Raw genomic sequence first — 26097 nt, 5'->3', positions numbered from 1 at the left:
TTAGTTGGTTAAGTGACCCACTCTTGTTTTTGGCTCAGGCCATGATCTCTGAGCTCAGCATGAAGTCACTTGTTCCTCTCCCTCTGCCCACCCCCTAACCTCCCCATGCGTGCACTCTCTCCCTCGAATAAATTTAAATTAAAACAAGAAGAGGCCAGGGAAGGAAAGTTGGATTTAATCTGAGGGAAAAGCAACACTTATAAATAAAGTAAGAGAGTTGAATACATGATCAGCTTCTGAGTGCCACTCTGATAGTTGTGCATGCATTATCCATGCTGCCCTTCCTGGCAGTAATTTGAATGCAGGCAGAATCCAAACCTCAGTTTTGATTGTAATTAATTATCACATTTGTTTATGGTTATTAAAGAATTGAAAGATCCTTTAGTATATGGATTTGGGTATACTACAATTCTGTTCATATGTTCAGAAACAATTAAAAGCTTTACATATATATAGGATATATATATATAAATGGTATATTATATATATAAATGATATATATGGCGCAGTCGGTTAAGCGACTGCCTTCGGCTCAGGTCATGATCCTGGAGTCCCGGGATCGAGTCCCGCATCGGGCTCCCTGCTCGACGGGGAGTCTCTTTCTCCCTCTGACCCTCTTCCCTTCGTGCTCTCTCTCTCTCATTCTCTCTTTCTCAAATAAATAAAATCTTTAAAAAATATATATATAAATGATATCTTAACTGATGTACCAAATGCCTTGCTACTTGTTTTTCGTTATAACAACTGAATGAGAACAGAAGGGTGCTTTAATTTTGAAGTGGTCTAATATCAGGGAGAGGGCTAAGGGCAAACTGAAATGGCAATCTTAGAATATTAGAGTGGCAAATACCTTTTGAAACTCTTTGCCTGATATTTAAACCTGTCCAAATTAGATATAAGAGGTAATTGTTTTCCATTTTGAACTGGAGAAGTACTTATGAATTAAAAATCTGAATTGCCCAAAATACAGCTTTACACAGGGATAGTTAACATCACTATAGTTAAAGTTTTAAGTACATTAAGCAGTTCTTCCCAGAAGAAGAGAACATTTGTTTGATTTTTCTATTTCAAGCCTTAGCAAATGATAAAGGAAAGTACCCACAAGTCAGGGACTGCTGACTTGTGAACATGCAAATGTGTCGGAAGCCCTAGACCTGTAAGGGGCTTGAAATGGGGCTTCAGTTAGAGCCGGAGCCGGAAGCAGCCATTCCTCCAGGCAGCCTCCTCACTGTCAGAGCTGTGGTTGCTTCTGGCAGTAGCAAGTAGTGAGCACTTGGCGTGGCAGCTCAGGGAATTGTTCCTTTCCACAATCCCTGCCTGAGCTGGGAAGCATGTCTTATATGTTTTTAGGTTCCATGTTCACTGAGCTGCCACTGAACTCCCCAGAGCATTGTCCAGGGAATCATGGAGCTGGGATGTGAAGAGAATGCTCTATTCTCTAAGTTCCTGTCCCACTGCAGTCAAGGGACAGCTAAGAAAAGGTGCTCCGCTTCTCTTCAACTATAGGTTTTTCTCCCAGCTTTGGGCTTTGACATACCTCTGATCACCTAGTGACCCCTGTACCCTAAATAAAGCAAGGATCCTTGGGGTCCATGGACTTAAGTAGTGAACTATTATCTGGATTACTAGGAGGATCTATGTGTAATCAGGTCAGTGGATCATTTGGTTGACTTCATTGTGAAGAATAGGCTTTAAGATAAATTTTGTGGGTTTTTTGTTTCCTTTTTTCTATTTTTTTCTTCATTACTAGTATGGCAACATTTATTTTCTATTTTTACCAAAACCGGCTGGAGAGTCACTTGAATGGAAGGTTAAATGAACTTTTGTGAATTAGCCTAAGATCCTAACCATTAATGTATCACATCATTTCTGTGGAAAAAACAGCATTCCATGTTCTAAATTACCAGGTAACAGTTGAATTCCTGAAATGTTACCAGTTTGTCTTAGACTTACTGAATTCAAAAGTGGTACTTCTAGCCCTGGGTTCATTGCCTCTTGATAGTCTCTTTATAAGTGGAGGTCTAAAACTTGAAGTAAATAAAGAGTATAATCATTACCAACTCTGTCATAACATTATAATACTTCTTTTCTTGGCTACTGTTTCCCTCTTCTCTAAGATCCATAGAACTTTAGATTTGGAAACAATTCTTAAAGGATATGTAGTACAACTCATAGGAGAGAAAGTCGTCCAAAGTCACACAACTAATGAGTGGCATTTAGTGATAGCAGTAAGTAAAAATCTGTAGTAGCATGCAGGTGAGCAGCTTGTACTCAGTAAGATTGAAGTACTCCCGCCCGCTTCATAGTACCTACAAATGAAAGAATAGAAAGAAAAGGAAAAGGAAAAATGGGAATAATGAAGTAAAAAGTCTTCTCTTGACCAGTTTGCTTTACCTCTGCAGAATATTTTGTGGTGACTTTTAAGTTGGGAGTGGGTGTGAATTAGGTGTGAATTAATTTGGGGTTATTTAATCATTTTGCCTTCTCTCAAGCTAATGTGTTATAGAGTACAGATCCTTTTAACCGCTTAGAACAAATGAGGTTTCTAGTAAAACCGATGCTCTGAAGCCTAGCAACCTTGGCATAAGAAGTGTTTGACAGGCAGTTATTTCAGCAACTGTGATTTGGGCAAGAGCTGTCAGATTTAGTTGGACAGACAGGCTAAATCTTAATCTCTTGGTCTTTAATAGTTTATAAGTGAAGGAGTGGTTTAATTTGGGTCTGATACTAAGTAATTGCTTCATCTGGGAGAGGGCATCCAGATGATACTATGAAGCTGACAGCTTTCTTTCAGTACTTTTCGAGCCCGTCTTTTTGTCATAAAGTGTTGTTTCTATGTTTATACACTTGAGGGATTTACTTGGACCTGAGAGGTCATGGTGGCTTATTCACTAACTTGCTAAACCTTTGCAGTTTGTCCTAGACATTGGCATCAAAGCGATTCTCATTCAATCCATTTTTTTAGACTTCCCACTATTACCTTTTTTTCTTATAAATCACCCAGGTGTTAACTTTGTTTATACTTACAGTAGTTAATAGGAGCTTATAAATATACAGAAGTAAATTATAACTTTACTTTTCCCAGTTACTTATTGAACAAATATTTATTGTCTGCTTATTTTTCACCAGCCCACTGTGCTTTGATGAATATGCACTTTTCCAATGGCAACTGTGACATGAAATTCTCATTTTTCCTTGAGGGTGAGCAGAGTACAGGTCCTTCTTAACCTTTTTTTCTTTTTTTCTTTTCCCTGGCTCTTCTTCCTCCACTCATCTTTTAGATCAGGAGTTCTCAAACTTCACTTTGCACAAAAATAATCTGGGGTGCTTGCTTAAAATACAGATTCCCAGGCCACTAAAGTGTCTGATTCAGTAGGTTGGTGGTAGAGCCAAGAATTCTCCATTTTTATCAAACCCCTCAGGAGATTATGATACAGATGGGTCACAGATCATTCTGAGAAATTCAGTTTTATATATTGCTCTACCTCCAACTTCTGTTCCAGCCTTCTATTTTTACTCTTTACATATACCTGGGCAATCTCATCTTTTCTCAGGACTTAAATTAGTATATATATGCAGGGAATAGTCACCTTTCTTTCTATAACTCCTATTTTTTTCTCCAGGGTTATAAATTCAGGGTCTCTCTAAACTTTTAATTCCATGTGAATGTCCTCTAAGTACTTCAAGCTTAATACGACCAGATCTAAACTCATTTTTACCCTACCTACCCCTGTGTCGTGCCGTTTTCCCAAATTGAATGAAAGATCTCACCGTTCACCATCCACCCATTTGCCCAAGTCAGAAATCTAGTTGTCTCCTTTATTCCTTACCAAGATCTTTCCATTTTGCTTTCTTTTTTATTTTTATTTATTTTATTTTTTATTATGTTATGTTAATCACCATACATTACATCATTAGTGTTTGATGTAGTGTTTCATGATTCATTATTTACATATAACACCCAGTGCTCCATGCAGAACGTGCCCTCTTTAATACCCATCACCAGGCTAACCCATCCCCCCACCCCCCTCCCCTCTAGAAACCTCAGTTTGTTTTTCAGAGGCCATTGTCTCTCATGGTTCATCCCCCCCTCCGATTTCCCCCCTTCATTCTTCCCCTCCTGCTGTCTTCGTCTTTTTCTTTTTTAACATATAATGTATTGTTTCAGAAGTACAGATCTGTGATTCAACAGTCTTGCACAATTCACAGCGCTCACCATAGCACATACCCTCCCCAGTGTCTATCACCCAGCCGCCCCATCCCTCCCACCCCCCACCACTCCAGCAACCCTCAGTTTGTTTCCTGAGATTAAGAATTCCTCATATCAGTGAGGTCATATGATACATGTCTTTCTCTGATTGACTTATTTCGCTCAGCATAACACTCTCCAGTTCCATCCACATCATTGCAAATGGCAAGATCTCATTCCTTTTGATGCCTGCATAATATTCCATTGTATATATACACCACATCTTCTTTATCCATTTCTAATTACATCTCTTGCCATAGCCACTACTGTGGCTCTAATTCAGGCCACCTGATTCTTGCCACGGCTTCCTAATAGTTCTCCCTGCCCTAGTCTTGTCCTGTTTCCAGTCCATTCTCATCAGTGCAATTAAACTAATCTTTTATTTTATTTTTTTTAAAGATTTTATTTATTTATTTGACAGAGAAAGAGAGACACAGTGAGAGAGGGAACACAAGCAGGGGGAGTGGGAGAGGGAGAAGCAGGCTTCCAGCAGAACAGGGAGCCCGATGCGGGGCTCGATCCCAGGACCCTGGGATCATGACCTGAGCCGAAGGCAGACGCTTAATGACTGAGCCACCCAGGCGCCCCTAAACTAATCTTTTAAAACCTTCTTCGTTTTGTTTAATTACAAATTTGAATTACAGAAGTAATGTGTGGCATTGTAAAAATAAATGCCTGATGTTATGGGAGTATTTAAAGTAAGAAAGTGAAGTCCTCCCACCTCTCTCCATTCTCACTCCCCAAGGAAAACTACCTTGAACAGTTAGTTTGGTGCATATCCCAGGATATGGTCCTCCTTTAACGTGTCTTGTGATCTGGCCCTTCCTTGTCTCTAGGGTTATCTTTGCTCATTCTTGAGTGCCTCACCCTCGCCTCAAAATACATACATATACATCTTAGCTATATTTAACACTTGTCAGTATCCCCAGATATATGCTCTGTTCTCACTTGCCTCTGGGCCCTTCCACATGTTCTTCGCCTGAAATTTCCCAATCTGGCTAACTCAATACTCTTCACAACTTAAACATCACTCTTAGAGAAGCTTCTAATGCCCAAGTTTGAATAAGCTGTTCTTTCTGTGTGCTTTCATAGTATCCTGTATTCCCTTAAGGACATTTACCATGCCATATTGTGTCAATTTACCTATGGAAATGCCCTACTAGACTACTACATGCTCCATGAAGGGAGAAGCCATATCCGTCTTCTCTGCACCTCCTGCATCTTTCATGCTTAATCCCTTAGGCTACAATAGTTGTCTGTTAAATGGATGACATAAAGCAGTGTGAGAACCGGTTCCTGCCCTTCAGGAATTTACTACTGTGTGATTGAAGCATTACAGTACTCACTAATGTAATAGTCATCCTGGAGGCTAGCCTACAGGAAGCCTCAGACTCCTGGAAGATCTTTAAAGCTCCAAGGAACTCCTCAGTGAGTCAGCCATTGGGCCTTCATAAAAGGTGCTGTATGCACGTGAGAAGAGCCGTACTTTCAGAGATCACTCTTGGACTGTCTTCTGTGGTCAGATCGTGTATGCAAAGGAAGTAATCCTTTGTCACTGATGATATATCTAAAAGGTCAGCTTTATTGCTCAGGCATTGAAACATATGGAGAGGTGACAAGAGACAAGGAAAAAAAAACAAGAAAACTATCATCAGAAAGGGCAGAAGCGAGATGGATGAGAAATGGCAGCTGCATTGTTGAGGGGGGATTAGGATCAGCTGTGGGGTTCAGCAGTTGTTGCAGTTTAGAAGCAGCATTGGTGGAAGTGAACAGAAGGCACTCTGACAGAAATAAGAGGGCTTGCCAGTAGGTCGGGTCAAAAATTAGGACAGCTTTGCACTCCAGAATGTAGGGAGCAGGGTGTGAGCCCTACCTGCATCTCAGTTAGACTCCATGGTGGCAAAAGCAAAGGGAATTCCTCTGTTGGGTGGCTCTTTCAGCCAGGCACCTCAAGAGAGTTGTTTGTGCTCATGGGCTCTCTTTGTATAGATCTCTCTTAAAGCCACTCCAGTCAGTCCTTCATCCCTGGGACTCTTGTCATGATATCCCGGGGCCTGCCTTATTGCCAGATTTGTGCTCTGCTCTCAGTTCTCTCTCTTAACCTCTGACCTCCCCAGCCAGCACTTGTTCTCAGACCATATTGAACTGTTTCCTTCCATGGCTTCCAGGACATACACTCCTGGCTTTCTTCTGAATCCCTGACCATGACATTTCATTCTCTTCTGCTGAATTCCTCTTTTCTTTGTGAATCTTAAATACTGATGTGCTCATCAGATGATCTTATGCAGTCTCATGGCATAAAATATGATATATATTCTGAGGATTCTCCCAAATCATATCTGCAGTCTCTCCCTGAACTCCAGACAGTTGCCCACACAACATCTCCACTTAGCTGTCTGATAGACACCGCAAATACATCATGTCCTAAACTGAACTCTTTATTTCCCATCCCACCACACCTGTTACCAAATTGCTCAGGTCCAAAATCTTCCTCAACTCTTATGTCTCATACCTAATCAATAACCTGTCAACTTTACTTCCAAAATGTCTCCTGCATCAAGCCATGTCTTTCCACCCATACTTCTTCCATCCCTAGTCTAGACTCTCTTCATCTTCCTCTTAGACCTAAGCACAGTAGCCTGCTAACCAGCCTCCTTGCTCCCACTTTTGCATCACAGAGTCTTTTCTCCCCAGATCCAAAGTCCGGTCCTATGATTCCTTTAACAGATGTAGAGGAAGAAAAGGAAAGAGCATCAGGAGACATTCATTGGTTTCCCATCATACTTTTAAGAATAAAACTTGGGAGTTTTACCATGGCCTGTAAGGCCCTTGCAAGATCTGGAACCTGGCCCCTGACCATCTCTGTGCCCCAAATACCACTTTCCTTCTTGTGTGCTGTGCTTTAGCCATCATACTGGCCTTTGGGGTGGTCTTTAGAGCACAAAGTTAGTTTGTTCCTGCTCCCTCTGTTGCTTGAAAAACTTCTGCAGACATCCTTATGGCTCATCACCTCTCTTTTCAAGTCTCTATTCACATGTCACCTGTCTTTTGACCACACTATCTAAAACAGCATCTCCTTCCATCACTGTCTTCTTACTCCGCTTTATTTTTCTTCATAGCACCTATTTTCTGTTGTAATATATATTTTATTGCCAGTCTTTCTATGAAAATATTAACTTTTTCATAGAACTCTGTATGGTCACTGAGGAAACCCCCATGCCTGAAACAGTGGCTGAAACATCATAAACGCTCAGGAAATATTGAATACGTAAGAGAAAGGGAGAGTACCTGCATGTATGTGTGCAAGCAGTTATTCACACTTTTTTAAAAGATTTATTTATTTATTAGAGATGCGCACAAGGAGAAGCAGGCTCCCTGCTGAGTGGAGAGCCCAGTGCGGGGCTCGATCCCAGGGTCCTGGGATCATGACCTGAGCCAAAGGCAGACATTTAACTGACTGAGCCACCCAGGTGCCCCAGTTATTCACACTTGTAATAGCTTTTGCATATGAGCACAATGATGGGCCACCATCGTTTTAGTAGTCTGGAGAAAGCACAGTGCATTTACTTTATTTTTTTTTAAAGATATATTTATTTGAGAGAGAGAGAGCATGTGCCCATGTGCGTGCGTGTGTGTGTGTGTGTGTGTATGAGCAGGGGCTGGGGCAGAGGGAGAGAGAGAATCCCTAGCAGACTCCCTGCTGAGCATGGAGCCCAACCTAGGGCTTGATCCCATGACCCATGAGATCATGACCTGAGCCGAAATCAAGAGTTGGCTGCTTAACGGACTGAGCCACCCAGGTGCCCCACAGTGTATTTACTTTAAAGGGAGCAAGCCAATTCATTCATTCTCCCTGTTAAAAATAAAAGGTCTAGACTAAGATTTCTTTAAGAATGTAGTATCTCTAAACCAGAGTTGTAAAATGGTGCTTCAGATAACCTAAATTCCGATTGGCTATTTAGATATATTACCTCTTCAACATACCTTTGATGATATGCTCAAAGAACTTTGAGATTGTGGCATTATTTAAATTATTGAATACTGTATAAATTTAGGTAAGTCATTTAACATTAAGACATTTCTTTATTATAAACATGTACAAAAGAAGCATTTATTAAAAATCTATACCGTCATGACAATTTTATATAAGCTAAAGTACATATTTGTTTTCAGGACCTACTACCAGAAATTCACACTGGACAGATCAGATTGTGCTTTCCATATTTATTTAACTACTTCATGTGTCTAACTTTTGAAAAGAACTCATTTATGTATTTGTTACTAACATCTTATTTCAGTATTTACTTATCAGTGAGGCACTTATTTAAATTGAAATCAGGTGACCGGCAAGAGAGACCACACACACCACCCACCCACACACCCACACCCAACCACACCCCAACAGCCCTTTCTACCTTGAGTCTAATTGCTAGGTGGAGATTTGAGATGGGTAGTTAATCCTTAGTAAAACTCAAGGGAATGATACATGCCAAAAGTGGTCAAATGGAGTCAGGAACATTTTTATTTGAGCAAGTATTTGCTGAGAGCTTTTTGTGTGCCATTATATTTGGCAGACTTAGCTAGCTCATTACACACATCTTGGAATGCTTTCTGTGTTAGGTAGGTGGGATACAGCTGTGAGGGAGATATGGTCCCTGCCTTCACAGAGTTTGCATTTTATACAGTCATACATGGAAGCGACTCTAATTTGGGATAAAGTCAACTTTTTTTTTCTGTTTTTATTTTTATTTGCATTTATTCTATGCAGAATTTACTCCCAGGCCATAAGTTTTTGTTTCTTCCGTTTCTTCTGGGATATCTTTTTCTTCTGTGCCACCTCCTCTTCTGGCTTAGGAACACTTTGCTCTTTTGCAGTGAGGATCTCAGTGTGGCAGGGAGAGCTCATGTGTGGGTTAATCTGACAATGAGCCCTGTAAATTCTACGCCACATCTTGGGAGCTTTGCTCACCTGGATTTGCTCCATGACCAGAGAATCTACATCTAAACCCTTAAGTTCAGCATTACTCTGCATTTTTAAGCATGTGCAGTAATGGGGCACCTGGGTGGCTTAGTCGGTTAAGCGTCTGCCTTCAGCTCAGGTCATGATCCCAGGGTCCTGGGATTGAGCCCCGCAGGGAGCCCGATTTTCCCTCTCCCTCTGCCTGCTGCTCCCCCTTCTTGTGCTCTCTGCCTCTCTCTGTCAAATAAATAAATAAAATTTTTTTTAAAAAGCATGTGCAGTAAAAAATTCACTTTTCTTGAGCCACTGATCCTTGTGCAGCCCCACTGTTTGGCCTGGGCATACCTACCACCTCCACCATTGTATCGACAGAATGGCACGCACTGCTGCTGCAAAGTGACATCTTTTAGATACTTGGTGGCTTTTCGAATATGCATACCCTTGATAGGCTGGGCAGTTTCATGTGTGTTCTTAAAGTGAACATGAAGAGTTGAACCTCCTGATTTGCATGATTTTTTAGGGTTTTCTGGGTCAAACGAATAGGGAACCATTTTCAGAGGCCACCTCAGGCCGCTTCGGGGAAGAGAACAGGTAACTTTTATAGTAATACAATTTTTTTTTGCTTTTAAAAAAATTTTTATTGTTATGTTAATCACCATACATTACATTATTAGTTTTTGATGTAGTGTTCCATGATTCATTGTTTGTGCATAACACCCATTGCTCCACGCAGAATGTGCCCTCTTTAATACCCATCACCAGGCTAACCCATCCCCCCACCCCCCTCCGCTCTAGAACCCTCAGTTTGTTTTTCAGAGTCCATTGTCTATTATGGTTCGTCTCCCCCTCTGACTTACTCCCCTTCATCCTTCCCCTCCTGCTATCTTCTTCTTTTTTTTTTCTTAACATATATTGCATTATTTGTTTCAGAAGTACAGATCTGTGATTCAACAGTCTTGCACAATTCACAGCGCTCACCATAGCACATACCCTCCCCAATATCTATCACCCAGCCACCCCATCCCTCCCACCCCCCCACCACTCCAGCAACACTCAGTTTGTTTCCTGAGATTAAGAATTCCTCCTATCAGTGAGGTCATATGATACATGTCTTTCTCTGATTGACTTATTTCTATAGTAATAAAATTTAATGTCCATTTCACTGAACTCTTTACCAAGTGTTTTCATATTCATATCTCATTTTATTGTCCTATAGACCCAGTAAGATGTGGGTATTGATCTCTCTATTAAATACAGAAACTTAGGCTGAGTATGGTTAAACTCCTTGCACAGGGCCATGAAGGTAGGAAGTGGCAGTGTGTGAACTCCAGCTCAGATCCCATCCTAGGCTCTGTTCTCTGTACTGCTAAGCATTACTACCAGTATAAAGAAAAATAGTTCTGTAGTTTTATCTATGATACACCAATATATTTTTTAATTTTATAATTGAATTTAAAACTAAAATACACAATCATAGTTCAAAACGTTTTTTTCAAGCTACTTAGTATGACATAAAATGAAAAGTGGAAGTTTCATAACCACTCACAGTCCTTCCTGGAAGTAATCACAGAATTATTTGTGTATTCTTCCAAAAAGTTCCCATGCAAACCCTCATATAGATTTTTTAAAAACCACAACTGGAAACATTTTATCTCATGACTAGTTTTTAATTCACTTAATAAGAGGTAGATATCTGTCAGAAATGAAAAGCTACTCTCTTTACTCTTAAAAATGCATAGTTTTTGGTTGAATGGCTATTCTATAACTTATTTAACCAGTTCCCTAATGATAGCCATTTAGATTGTTTCCAGGCTTTTACTATCAAACAATATTGCAGTGAGTGAACATGCTCATTCATAGATCTTTGCATGCTTCTGTGAGTATATTTGTAAGATGAATTCTTTGAAATGGAATTTCCTGGTTTGAAGAATGCATATTTAATTTTCTTAGATATTGCCAAATCCTCCTTTTAAAGGACTACATCAGGAGTGTTTGAAAATGCCCGACAGTGTTTGGGATATGTCAAATCTTTGTTTATATAATCCGATTCTAGTGAAAGACCCCTTATCCCATCCATTGCCCTAGCGAACAGTGTTGTGCCCATCAGTGAAAGTATGAACAAAAAGGAGCCTTCAGTTTGGTTTGGTTTTCTTCATAGAAAAATTAAACCTTTGTCGTTAATGCTTACTTCACACTTGTTGGGATTGCAGTAAAAGAAATTAGTCAAGCTGACCCTCCCCCCATGTTAATACTGTTTGATGAGTAATCAAATTGAACTTTATTCAGTGGTGTCTTATAGCAGTGATTTCTAGCATGAAATAGCAAAATAATTTCCTGACTGTTGAGTTTGCCATCACCTGAGTAATGATAAAATTAAGGTTCAACTTCTGGCACTCATTTTAGTGTCCCTTTTCCAATATTTGCTTAACAAATCTTAATTTGACTGTCAACAACATCCCATAAACTGAGTGACTTAAGCAACAGAAGTGTATTTTCTCACAGTTTTGGAGTCTGGAAATCCAAGGTCAGAGTGTCAGAGTGATCAGGTTCTGGTGAGAGTTCCCTTTCTGACTTGCAGACCAGCTGCATTCTGGCTGTGTCCTCACATGGCAGAGAGAAAGAGAAGGCAAACTTTTGATGTCTCCTCTTATAAGGGCACCAATCCTGTCATATAAACCTATGACCTCATCTAAACTAATTACCTTTCAAAGGCCCAGTCTCCAATTACTGTCACATTGGAGGTTACATCTTCAACATATAATTTTGGGGAGACACACAGTTCAGTCCATAGTGTCCATCTAAGAACTTTCAAGCTCACACGTGCTTTTTTATCACCATTGAGCCTGGCATCATGCCTTGAACTTAGTGGGTACTTGCATTAGTTTTCTATTTGCTGCTGGTAAAAATTACCACAAAGTTAGTGGCTTAAAACAACACAAAATTAACATCTTATAGTTCTATAAGTTAGAAGTCCAACCCATGTTTCACTGGGCTAAAATCAAGGGGACAGTAAGCTGCATATCTTTCTGGAGGTTCTGGGGGAGAGTCCATTTCCTTACCTTTTCTAGTTTCCAGAAGCCACCCACATTCCCTGGCTCTGACCTTTCTTAATGACGTCTCTCTCTTTCACCTACCTATTTCACTTTTAAGGACCCTTGTGATTAAATTGGGCCCACCTGGATAATCAGGTTATACTCTCTGTCTTAATTAAAGTAATCTGAATAGCAACCTTAATTCATCAGCAACTTTAATTAACTTTTGCCATGTATCCTAACTAGTCCCAGGTTCTGGGATTAGGACATGGACATCTTTGTTGGGCTATTATTCTGTGTTTGATAAGTATTGGCTGCTGGAATGAGAGTCACTTCTGAGTTAAATATAAAATAGCTCTACCTGCACAGCAACATTTTTCTGTATATATTTACAAGAATATCATAAATATACAAATAAGAAATATCCGTGACTCTTGAGTCCTGATCCAGCAATTCGTTTTCTTTTCTTGTAAAGTTGTAAATTGTCTACTTTATTCATTTTGTTATTTGTATGTTTCCTGGTGACACAAATCAGAACATGTAGACTGGTAGCGCTTTTATAAGAAGTTGTTCGTTTGTTGTTCTTGTTGAAAATGGTTATTAACTTGCTTTCAGTGAGGACATGGTGATTGTGTGATTTGAATGTTCTCATAAAATTGGCTGCAACAGGGACGCCTGAGTGGCTCAGTTGGTTAAGTGTCCTTGATTTCGGCTCAGGTAATGATCTCAGGGTCATGAGATTGAGCCTCGTGTCAGGCTCCCTGCTCAGTAGTCTGCTTGAGATTGGCTCTCCCTCTCCCACTTGTGCTTTCTCTCTCTCTCCCACCTCTAAATAAATAAATAAGAAGTGTTTTAAAAAATTGGCTGCAACACTGTACGTGGTCCAGTCTAGATTATAGCTGTATGATACACTTCAAATACCTAGATTGTTTTAAGTGCATTTAAGCATTTACAACTTTATCTTCCAGGAACTGTGAAAATGAGAAGGTAAAATCTAACTGAGGGTAAAACATTAGAAAATAGAGATATCAGGCCATTAAAATTCATGTGATGATCAAGATTTAGTATTTTTGTTTGTTTAAAGTTTATTTTAGTTTCAATAACCTGATTTCTGATATAAAACTGAGGCATGTTTTTTTTTAATTTCTCTTTAAAATTCCATATTGTACAAGTACCCTAATGGCCAAAAAAAATCATCTTTAACAAAAATATTTCCAAGTCCTGATAGTTCATAATGATAGTGTTTTATTGATCTGATAGTATTTCTAGTAAAAGATCTCCTATATTAGAGTTTTGAAAATTATTATAGCCAGGAGCCCATGTAAGTTCCTCTCAAGAGGCGAGGCTGGACTGGTATTTTGTTTGTGAACTTGCACTTCTCTCAACCTAGAGGAAGGTGCAGGTCCATGATGGTTAGACTTGAATCCTGAGGAAAGAATTGCATGCAGTCAGGCAACAGACTTCTGTCTCCCTCATTCCATCCTTCTGAACTCATCTTGCTTGCCCCTGAATTCGCCTGACAGGAGTCACAAAGGTGAGGGTTCTTTGGGCAGTCATTTGAAAATGGTAGTGAACTAGATTTGAAATAAGGATAAAAATCTGAGGAGAGTAAGGTAAGGAACAAGAAAATACAAAAGATGTTACCTTTTTGAAGTGTTTTGCCTGGCCCCACATATGGGAGAGGTACTTTTTCTCTATGAATATATAAGGAAAAGCTACAAGACTGTTCCTCAGACCTAAGCTTTTTTGTCATTACAGTTGTTTTCTGTTTAAAAATACATGTATAGCACTCTAAAGTTTCATTTTCAAAAAAGACCGGTAGATAGCAATTAAAAAAAAAAATATGTGTTTGTTTGAGAAGAAGTCAGAAAACAAGAAGATAATCACCTAGAGGCCCACCATCTAGAAACCACTGTTCATAAAATTGTGATGTAAACTATCAGATGGATTTAAAGTGAGGCAATGAGGAAGATTTTTTCATAAGTACACAAAAGAAGAAATACCTATGGCCAACAAAGAGATTAAAATGTATTCACCCTTTTCCCTGTGTTCTTAAGAGTGTGTAGAAACTCAGTGACTGTTGTTAGGAATTTAAGTTGATTCAGCTATTCTGGAGAAAAATTAGCAAAAAAATATAAATTTAAAAGTACAGTCCCTTTAACCTAGCAGTTCTTTTTTTAGGAAGAAAATAATTAGGCAGCAATCAAAAAAATTTATAAGGATACTCATCTCAATATTGTTAAAAAGGGAGAATAACAGCCCATATTTTAATTAGTAGGAAACTGGATAAATAACTTTAATATAATATTAACTAAATAGGATGATGTAGATTTATATAGATCTATATTCCTGAGGAAGAAATCTGATAAAATTTAAGAAAGAGTGAATAAGGGAAGGATACAATATAGTAAATACGATCCTGTTTTTGTAAAAATATTTACGTAGCTGTGTGTGTGTGTGTGTGTGTGTGTGTGTGTGTGTCTGTGTGTGTGCGCGCAAGCGCGCGCATTGAAGTTATCCTGACATAGTTATCTGACAACAGGTATCTCGGAAGGTGACGTTTCCAGTAACTTTAATTTTCTTTATATTATCCATAATGTATTTGTTTTTCAATAACATACATATTTAGCTTATGATCAGAAAAGAAATTTTTTTTTCCAGTTGAACTTTGTTAGAATTAAGTGGCATAAGGACAGGGAGAGCTAATTTTGCCCATGAGACAATGAGCAACCTCACTGCTCAGAAATAAATAGCCACTGCTAATTGGAACCTTGGTTTAATTTGACAAATTGACAGTTTGAAAAGAAACTTTTAGCTGCAGCTTTGGAAAGAGTCCCTAGCTAGAATGAGAACAAATTTATCCGGGCTAATTGGAAGAATGATCATTTCATTCATTTGAACATTAGATTACCTCAGTGGTGCGTGAGACTGGTAAAAATGTGATGCTTTTATAGTAGTGTTAAATCTTTTATGGAGGTAGGATATGAAGAGTATAAGGAACTTTAGAAGTCATCAGGTTGGGTCCCCTCGGTTTATAGATGAGGAAATAGAAGCCAATGCAGGGAAAGTGGTTTGCTTTAGGTCACATAGCCAGTTATAGACCTGTCAAGGACTTATTTTGTCATGATTCCTGAGGCCTAGCCATAGGCCTCCTTTACAGATAGTCATCACTGAATGATAATGCCGATGGAGATGGATTCTCTAACAGATGTGACATCATACAACTTCATCAAGGAATCAACAGTGTATTAAGTGTCTGACATGTACCTGAAAGCCTATTAAGTACTGGAAGTAGAAAGACGAATACAAAAAAAATTTTTTTGGAGAGACAGACATACAATAATTAAACAATATAATAAACACTATTAAAGAAGTATGTGAAGAGTACCATGGGAGCTCAGGAGAAGGGTGGCTTCACAAAAGAAATGTCATTTGAGCCCAGTCATTTGGCTTTCACCAAAAGCATAAGATTATGTTCCAAGTAGGAGTTCCAAGTAGGAGTGTTCCAAGTAGGGGAATTAGCATGTGCAAGGGAAGGTCTGAAAAGAGCCACCAGAGTAAGAGGATACCCTAGGCAGAGGGCCCAAGAAAATTCAGCAGATGTTGAGAAATAGCATCAAGACTTCTGTATTGAAAATTTTTATTGGAATGTTTGAACATATTCTAAGTGCTGCAGATAGAGTTTGATCCATGGCTGAAACAGTATAACCATGATAGGTTTGTTCTCTGTCTTCACTTCTCCATTTCTTTAACCCCATACAAGATGACTGGTCCCCATAACTCAAACAGAAGTTCTAGATTACAGTCTCTTTAGTGCCAACCGACCGCTTGGTTGATAACCCTTCTTGGAGATAATCACCATGACCAAGGGAAAGGAATTCACTGACTAGGGCTTCCCATGTGGGGAAGGATGCTTCCAGCCAAGCGAGGCAGGTGTTTTTGCCCCAAGAAGGGAATTGCAGATACGAGATAGCAAACACTAGAAATACCTACTAAGTGGGATCACTTAAAGTAGAGGTAAAATCTTCATTGCTTTGAAGATTTTTATTTATGTTTTCCATCATACTGTCTCAGTAAATAATCCAAAATTCTGAATAAAAGATTTAAAATATTCCATCCCTAGTTTCTAATTAAAGGGAATTTTTTAAAAACGGGTACGGTGTAGTATAAGATTTCAATAATGCTGCTCTCGTGTACTCGTTTGAATACCATCAAAAAGTAAGAGGTACGAATGTTCAGCATATGTGAAGAATAAGTTGCATATGAGAGCTGGAATTAATATTATAATGGAAATGATCAATTTCCTGTCATAAAGGACCAGTGGAAAGTGATGGACTCGCTCATGCCTTTGTAGAACTCAAAAATGTTTATACCCTTAGACTGGTTATTTTAAGTTTAAAGTATTCACCCTTTATTTGATTTGGCAGTGAAGTAATTATCCTTATATAGTGACTTTTCCCTGTTACCATGTGAATTTACTGAATTCACAGAGGTAGGGCTCCAGATTAGAAATGTAGGTGTTAATGAAAGAGACAGCAGCAAATTTTGAAATACATGAAAATGAACTTGATATGAGTAAGATATTTACTGCTGTTATATATAATTGGACACATGCACTTACATAATGTATTCAGAGAAAGATGAAATTGAATTGAGAACTCTTAGAGAATGAATCATTCTATATAATACAATTCCATATAGCTAATTTCCAAATATTCGGTCAGCTTTTCCCTGCAGTATGAACTTTGCTCTAAAATATATTTCATACTTTTTCACCATCTTAAGTAGAACAAATTGAAAATAATTCCTTTTTCTTTATGATTCAGGTCATTACAAGTATCATTTATTATGCTGTGAAGTAACAGACGTTTGTAGGATTGCTTGTCCCTTGTGAAAAAGCCACAAGGTGCTTTGAGGTCTTATGTGTATGTCATGTCCTTTTTAACCTACCACTCTAATTCCTGTCACTTTTTGCTCCTGGGCTGATAGCAGCCTCTTCTAAATGCTAAAGATTTTGAAGGCATTCACATTGTGTATAAAATTGGAGTACATAGGCTTCAAATATTGACATAGTGGGCCTGGTTTATAGAGGCTTAATAAACCTTCATTGGCTGAATGTATGTTGTGGTCTTTACAGGCATACTCTTTTTTGTAACCTAAGGAGGGGAGGTATTCAAAAGGAGAGAAATTCAAGCCGGTTGGCATTGCCAAAGATAAATATAAAATCTTAACTTTTAAGAACTTGAGGTTACCTCAATAAAAATACATGTCAGGCTATAAATCTGCAACCAACCTTTGTCTGGCAAAGATCCATGCCATTTGCTGCCATGTCTAAAAGAGAAGCACAGCTGTCAGTGGGCTCGCTTCCTTCTGCTAATAATTTTACCTTTATACCTCCTCTAGCTCTTATATCTTTGTTGAACTTAAAGCTTCAAGGAAATGAAAAGTACTTCCTCACAATTGAATGTTGGCCAATCCCATGCTATTCAGATATGAGAAAGTCCTGATTAGCTAGTATCCTTCTAATCTAAAACTAAGAGTGTGCTTTCAGTATTTCTTCAGTGTGAATCTTCGTTTATCTCTTTCTTTCATTCCTCTTGCAGTTCTCCAAATATCAGCTGAACAGATTGTTTAGGTATTTTGGAATTAGAATGTCATACTCCCTCATTCCTCCTCCATCTCGTTTTTGTTTTGTTTTGTTTTTCCCCTAAAAACCTCATTTAAAAATCCTTATAGAGTCTTGTACTAAATAGCTACCTCTTGAAGTTCTGGACAAAGTAGCAAAGTAAGCCGACTTTCTTTGGCCTCCTTATGAAAAGTTCTTTTGCAGTCTGGCCACTGGCTGTAGCTTTTACATTTTCTTCTATAAAAATTATGGTGTGCTGTAATTTATTACATTGTTGTAAAAAAGATCATTGGGCTTTGGAGTTAAATCAGTCCATATTCAATCCATTATAGTAGCTTTCCCTGCCCTACATGCCTTTGACTGTTGGGCATATGTTCAAATACTATGAAAAGAGAAAATTTTCTGTTTCTTACTGAGATAAACCCAGCGTTTTGCTTGTAGGCTTTTGCTAGCTTTGATTGTTTGGTAGAGGAGAGTTACAGCTCAGGCGGTCAAGTACTATAGGCCTTGCTATTGTATTTTTAGTACCTTTTAAATTCAGAGTCCAGTTTTGATACAGATTCCAATATAGTGGGAAGGCCAGGGGGAGCAGTGGAGGGATCTCATCTTAAAAGCCAAGACCACGGGCGATGATAATTATCCACAACTGTACAGTAATAATTATGTAGTTCAGATAATTGCAGTGAAAGTATGGAAGTTACTCTAGACTAGCATCTCTTCTTCCTCTGGTGTCTCTGAGATGAGTTTTATCTGTAGTCACTTAACATTGTCCAATTTAATGTATATTATTAAAGCAACTGTCCAACTTTATTTCATGTTGTTATTATTTCCTCTCTTTAAAATCTTCTTTTTAATAGACTCTTTTATCACCAAGATCTATGCAAGCCTACCTTCTGCACTTAAAAGGCTAGCTCTAGGGGCACCTGAGTGGCTCAGATGGTTAAGCCAGGTCATGATCTCAGGGTCATGAGATTGAGCCCTGGGTAGGGCTCTGTGCTCAGCATGGAGTCCACTGGAGATTCTCTCTCTCCCTCTGCCCCTCCCCCAACTCACCCACACATGCTCACTCTTTCTTTCTCTCTCAAAAAAAAAAAAACAAATTAAATAAAATCTTAAAAAAAAAAAAAGCTAGCCCTTAATTTGATTAATTGAGTTGATACCAGTTTCTTAGAGGTTCCAAAAAGATAGTTTTTCCTCAAAGTGGAACTTCCTGAAGGGCTGGTATATAATTTGACAGCTCCAGTCTAGCACCATGGGATAGCAGAAACTTTATCTCATCCCTTAGGTACCAAGGCCACTGTCAGAGTTTTCTGAAATTCAGAAACCATGTGTGTATGTGCACATGTGTGTTGTTTTTCTTTATTATATATATATTATGTCTACATTATAAACAGTTTAAAAAATACCAGTATATAGACGTGAGTGTGCCTCTCTCCTTAATCCCACTTCCCAAAAGAAACCACTATAAAGTTACTTAGTTTTGTGCATATAGAGACATGTATATATCTATATCTATAAATATATATATGTAATTTCTTAAACAAAATATCATAGTATACTTATTATTCTTTATTTTTAGTTAATTATACATTGTGAACATCCTTCCATGACAGTAGATCTAGTCTTTCTGTATCCCATTTTAGACAGTGGATTTCCCTCTTCCCTTATTTTTTATTTTTAGTATGTTCCACACCCAGTTGAGCCCAATGCAGGGCTCGAACTCATGACCCTGAGATAATGACCCTGAGCTGAGAATAAAAGTCAGGAGAAGCTTAACCAACTGAGCCACCCAAGCGCCCCTCCCTGGTTCCTTATTGATGGACTTAGGTTGTGTTTAATTTTTTTTGCAGCTAAAAGGGTTGTAGTAAGCGTCTTTGTGTTTATTTTTGCCTACTTGTTTAACAATGTCTGTAGGATAGTTTCCTAGAGTTAATATTGCCATATCAAAAGGTATGCACTTTTAACATTTTGATACATGCTGTCAAATGACCCTTTAGGCAACAAGAACAAATTTATAAGCCTGCATATGAGGGTTCATTTTTCCTACATCTTCAACAACATAGTCACCCGTTTATGATCCAGAGAACATGAGTTGTAAATAATAAATCTCAAGATTATTTTATATTAACTTTGATTTATGGCTTCCACAAATAGCCTTCAAAAATAGGTGCTTTTAGTATTTTCCTTTTATCACTCTAAACCTGTTCAGATATGGAATGTTCTGTCAAGACAAGACAATTCCTTTTTTATTATTACAGGTGTGAATTATCTTTTTAAGGAATTTACTTTATCATTTGTTGCCAAATACTTCTCTTCTTGAATATTTCTTATATGACTGACCAAGTTAGAATATTAGCTTCAAAAGCTTACTCTTTAATGTTGGAATTGAAGGGGCAGCTATTGAACATGTCATTCTCTTTGCTGAAATTTATGTGCGATCGCTTTTGAAATACCCCTTGAGTTTTACTGAGCACCTAACACTGATTATAATGGTGGTTGAACAGTAATTTAAAGCATATTAAAGGAAACTTCATGAATCCAAACACGTGTTGATGAAATCTGAGCTTTGTTTATTGCTTGCTTGCTTGCTTGCAGGTGGATTCACCAATGAACTTGAAGCATCCCCATGACTTAGTCATATTAATGAGACAAGAAACAACAGTTAACTACCTCAAAGAATTGGAGGTGAGGCAATGGGAATGTGATATGCAGGTGAAACTTGTTGCATTTCACAGGAGCTGTTATATTCAAAGAAAAATGAAAGCGCATTATTTCTTAAGCCCTATTCTTCTCAGTTTCATATATACTTTTAATCACATTTTTAAAAGTAACATTTAATTGGAATGACATTTGAGCAGTAGTAAGAGAAACGGACTACCCTGGGTTTTGCCTGATTCTTGACTGACTATATCCTCGAACAGGGATTCCATGTATAAGTTTCTCCATCAAGTATGAAAGGGAATAATCTCTCTGCATATGTTTAGAAGGAGAGTTTGGGTAAAATACAAAAAGGAAGAATGGTTTCAATACTCTGTAAAAGAATGTATTTTTTTATTAATTCCCGAGCAGGGTCTTGTTATTGTGTGTTTTTTTATGATGAGGTGAAAGCATTAATCACTTTGCACTTTGAAAACTTGAAATCTGTTCATACTAATAAAGTGTGACCTTTTTGTTTCTATCATTGATTTCCATAAACTGATTTTGCTTAATAACAAACAATATCAGTTATCTGAAAAAGTAGGAGTAAGACAATAGGTATATTTATACTGCTTCATGCTTGGAAGCTTTATCTGTTTTTATTTAACCACAGTGTTCAAAAAATGCAGTGGTGCAGAAAAGAGTTTTTATTTTCAGATGCATATACGTATTGTATATGTTTATTGCCATTCTTGTTTTAAGAGGCAGTATTATGTAATATAAAGAGACTTAAATAAGAGTATATGAAAGGGGAAAATGCCATTCACCATGTCAATGAAAACGAAAATGAAAAGTGTTGATTCCATCAGGTTTTGATTAAGGTAGTGGGGACTCTGGTGTAAAGGTACAGGCTGCAGATATGTATTTGTTAGACATTGAAATACAGACTTAAAGCCATGAAACTAAATAATACCATTTATCTACAAAGTAGTGACAACTAGATGGACTTCTTAAAGTATCAGAAGACAGTGGAGGAGTAGCCTCAGAGTGCTAAGGGAAAATCAATCAAACTAGAATTTTATGTTCTTATAAGCCATCATTCAAGAGTGAGGGCAAAACAAAGATGTTTTCTGACAAAGAGTTTACTTACTGCAAACTCTCACTTTTAAGAAAAATCAAAGATGTACTTCTACAAGAAGAAAAGTAAACCCAGTAGATATGCACAGGATGTATAATGAGTGAAAATACTGATGAAGAAGTTGCTAAACTTACTTATTTTTTGCACTTTGAAAGGTAAAGCTAGGTAATTGGGATGAAGCATGTTCAGTGATTAGTTAAAGCCTGTTAGACTCTTCTGTCATGTTTAGGAGAAGGTAAAACTAACTGAATAAATTAAAATCCTGTTGGAAAATTTATGGGCAAACATACTAAAAATTTAAGAGTATTGCTACCTTTCAAGTAGTATTTTCAGTATAATTGATTTCCTTTGTCATTCTCTCTATTTTTTTTTATGTATTTAAAAGACGACTCTGAGAAAGGGGTCTACAGGTTTCATTAGACTGCCAAAGAAGTCTATGACACGAAAGGGTTAAGAACCCCTGGATCCTGCTATCAATATTCAGGAAATACAGAGGACAAAGAAAGGGACGCATTAAATGAACCTAGGAGATGCAATCAACAAAATCCTATAGTGGCAGACTCTGCAGAACAAATGACACAACTTGTTTAACAAATAAATTACAAGGATTAGAACTATAGATTACATTTCTGTTATTCTAGTGCTTGCCCTTACCTTATTACTTTGTTAAGTTTTTCATCAGTAAATATTTTATTTATGACATTAGGGTAGGGAAGGATTCCTCAAATAACGTAGAAATCACAATTAAGAAAACAACTGATAGTTTTGACCATCTTAAGACTAAAAGTTTCTCTTTAGCAAGTGACACCATGAACAAAATTAAAACATAAGCTTTAAGCCAGGAGAAGATATTTGCAGTACCTATAACTGATAAAGAATGAGTTTACAGAATCACTCTTCATAAATATCTACAAATCAATAAAAAAAAAGGGGGAAAAATAGGCAGACTTGGAAGGTCAAGTTACAAAATATCTCATAAACATATGAAAATATGTTCAGTCACATTAATGATTGCATTAGTTAAGATGGCTACATTTTGTAGTGGATGACAACTTTGCATTGGCAACAAACAGTCCCAAAAATCTCAGTGCTGTTTCATGGAGGAAGGTGGAGGCTCAAGGAAGAGTAACCAAACATAGAAGACTGTTTAAAGTTTCTACTTAGAAGTGACATCATTTCTACTCACATTGCATCGTCCAGATCAAGTCACATGGGCAAGCCTGACGTCATAGGGCAGTATATAGTATAGCCTATCTACGGGAAAAGAGGAGGGAATGGGTAAGTCGAAACATCATTTAGTAACATCCCAGTAATCTTCATGGCTTAAAACAATAAGGTCATATTAATTGTCACTCTGGTTCAAATGCCAGAACCCAGGCTGACAGAACAGCCACTGTCAGGCATATTGCCATTCTCAGTATCTGAGGGAAAAGAAAGAGCACAGTAAAGCATACACTGGCTCTAAAAAATGTTTCCCTTCAGAGGATTCAGTGGCACATCTCATGTTACATTTGTCAAAGTAAGTCATACTGGCCACATCTGAGTTAAGCAGAACAGTGATGTGTTGACTCCTTTGTAAGGAGTTGCAGCAGATTCATGAATAGTAATACAGTCTACCCCAATAATCATAACATTTAATGCCCATCAAATTGACATAAACTAAAAATGTGATGTTGGTAAGTTTGTGGGGATATGGGTATTATGATAATCTGTTGGTAGAATCCTAGTGGTTATAACAACTTTAAAAAACAGATTGACAGTGTCTAAATCAGAAAATGTGTATCCCATATGTCCCCTGCATCCCATATTTTTACCCCTTCTGGGTCTTTTACACATGTGCACAAGGAGGCTTTTATAAGAATATCACAGCATTTTTAATAGCAAAAAGATAAAAAAGCAACCTAAAGGTTTATAGAAAAATGGATAAATACATTTTTATTCATCTGTTAAAATGAAAAATTTAGAGCTATACTGATCACTGTAGATAAATACTAAAAACATAATAAGGTTAAAAAATAAGTTGTAGAATGATATAGGGTGATACTGTTTACATAAAGTTTTTAAGCTTGGAAAGCAATGCTAGATGTTGATTTGGGACATATATATAAAATATTTTAAGAGAATAAGAATAATATAGTAATATTTTATAAAGATATACACAGAAGTGATACATCAAACAAATTCAGGATAGTGGTAACTTTGGGAAGGGAGAGAGGGATTTTGAAGGCAGTAAAGAAAGGTTTCGACTACCTTATTTTTCCTTTTTAAAAAATCTGAAATGAGTATGGCAAATGTTATCATATGATAGATGTGGGTGGGTGGTAGAAACTTAGGTTTTTATGTAATTCCTCTATATGTTTGAAGAAACAAAATTGTGAGTAGCAGGAATTCACCTGGAATACAGGGCATTAGGGGAAATTATTCCAGTCCACAGTATCAACATGCTGGATGTCTTTTTTTTTTTTTTTTTAAGATTTTATTTATTGACAGAGAGACAAACAGTAAGAGAGGGAACACAAGCAGGGGGAGTGGGAGAGGGAGAAGCAGGCTTCCTGCAGAGCAGGGAGCCCAGTGTGGGGCTTGATCCCAGGACCCTGGGATCATGACCTGGCCTGAAGGCAGACACTTAACGACTGAGCCACCCAGGCGCCCAACATGCTGGATGTCTTGAAGGACTGAAATATGATGTGTGGACAATTCAAGGTGGTTTTAATTGCTGAGCCATTCTGTTCCAGGGAAGTTAAGTTGATAGATGCAGTTTATAGGTAGTCAGAGATCCTATTATGAAAGTATTCAGCTGCCATTATCATAAATGTCATATACTGTTACTTTCTGTATATGGACACTTGTTTAGAGAAGCTTATTTATATCAACTAATTAACTCCCCCTTATCCACAGTTTTGCATTCTGTGGTTTCAGTAACCCATGGGTCACCTGTGGTCCAGAAGCAGATAATCCTTCTGATCTATCGTCAGAAGGTCAATAATGGTCTAACACTATGTCACGATGCCTACGTCATGCACTTCATTTCATCTTATCATGTAGGCATTTTATTATATCACATTATCACAAGAAGGATAAGTAAAGTACACTAAGATATTTTGAGAGAGACCCCATTCTTTTATTTACATAACTTTTATTACAGTATAGTGTTGTAATTGTTCTATTTTATAATTAGTTATTGTTAATCTCTTACTGTGCTTAATTTATAAATTAAACTTCATTATAGGTATATATGTATAGGGAAAAATACAATATATATAGGGTTTGGTACTATCCGTGGTTTCGGGCATCCACTGGGAGTCTTGGAAGATGCCCTTACAGTTAAGGGGGGACTACTTTGTTCAGAATCCTTGTCTTCCTTCATATAGAGGATTTTAAATTCTCCTTTCTCTTACGTGGTATTTAGACAGATATTAGAAAAATCCATTGTGTTCTCATTGTCTTCTTAACAGAAGCAATTAGTTGCTCAAAAAATTCATATAGAAGAGAATGAGGACAGAGATACAGGACTGGAACAGAGACATAATAAAGAAGATCCAGACTGCATCAAAGCCAAAGTGCCCTTAGGGGACCTGGATCTGTATGATGGCACATACATAACTTTGGAAAGCAAAGACATCAGGTAAAGAAATTCTCTTTCCAGAAATAAAATTAACATTTTCTTGAATAGACCTTTCTCAAGTCAATAAGAAATTATTTATCTAATGAGGATAAGCTTCAATCACAGATGAGTTTATCGAAATTTGAAAGTTCAAAATGCACTACACGTAGAATTCTTAAATATCAATTAAAAATACTTAATACCACAGAAGATTGAACAATTTATAGTAAAAGAAATACAAATGGCCAATAAACATGTGGAAAACCTCTCTCTCAGTAATGATCAAATAAGTACAAAATAAACCATTTAGATAGTTTTCACCTATCAAATGGGGAAAAATATTTAAAAATCAGTAACTGGTAAAAATGTGGAGAGGCTGTCAACAGAAGTGTAAATTGGTTTAACATTTCTGGGAAGAATATTAAAAAAACTTTTAAAAAGCTCATAATCGTAACGTTCTTTGGTCTACCTACTGTTTTCTGTCTCTTGATTTATCTCGTTTAAGTTAAACTCCCAAAATATTGCCTCCCAACAGTTGCTGCGTGAAAAGGGTTGAATGATGACTAATACTGGTTGTAAAGATGAGATGCTATGAGAATATAGTTCAGTTAGGGAAAAATTAAGACATTTTTTCACCTTTCATTCATTTATTGCTCCCGGCTTCTTGATTTTAGCCCTGAAGATTATATAGACACAGAATCTCCCGTCCCTCCAGACCCTGAGCAACCTGATTGTACCAAAATTCTAGAACTTCCATATAGTATACATGCTTTTCAACACCTGCGAGTAAGTAGAGAGATTTGGGATTTTTTTTTTTTTTACATTTTTTTCTGTAATTTAGTCTCTTATAA

At 37.5% G+C, this 26097-nt stretch overlaps 1 protein-coding gene and 1 long non-coding RNA gene across 9 annotated transcripts in view; one reads left to right on the top strand and one right to left on the bottom strand.

Annotated features, from left to right (window-relative positions):
• The window catches only part of TTC17 (tetratricopeptide repeat domain 17), a 114575-nt gene that overhangs the window by 2137 nt on the left and 86341 nt on the right, over window positions 1–26097 (top strand). For 7 of the 8 annotated variants that reach the window (XR_012381827.1, XM_025879076.2, XM_073904727.1 and 4 more), the window contains exons 2-4: window positions 20463–20552; window positions 25098–25267; window positions 25921–26032. Coding sequence is in view for 7 of the 8 variants with exons in the window: in XM_025879076.2 (XP_025734861.1) it covers window positions 20463–20552; window positions 25098–25267; window positions 25921–26032 (372 nt within the window). In the remaining variant the exon portion in view is untranslated. Of the gene's footprint in view, window positions 1–20462; window positions 20553–23845; window positions 24346–25097; window positions 25268–25920; window positions 26033–26097 lie in introns of those variants that run through there. The other variant, XM_073904728.1, reaches the window with a different exon arrangement.
• Window positions 20417–25967, bottom strand: LOC112829481 (uncharacterized). Its single transcript, XR_003209713.2, has 3 exons — window positions 25883–25967; window positions 22829–22896; window positions 20417–20605 (listed from the first exon to the last, which is right to left on the bottom strand). It is a non-coding gene; the product is annotated as an uncharacterized lncRNA (long non-coding RNA).

This window comes from Callorhinus ursinus, unplaced genomic scaffold (genome assembly GCF_003265705.2).
Source record: "Callorhinus ursinus isolate GAN/ISIS: 27379988/994484 unplaced genomic scaffold, GSC_fseal_2.0 scaffold21, whole genome shotgun sequence".
Lineage (NCBI taxonomy): Eukaryota > Metazoa > Chordata > Mammalia > Carnivora > Otariidae > Callorhinus > Callorhinus ursinus.
Note: the sequence above shows the minus strand (reverse complement) of the source record. Positions and strands in the feature narration are given on the sequence as shown.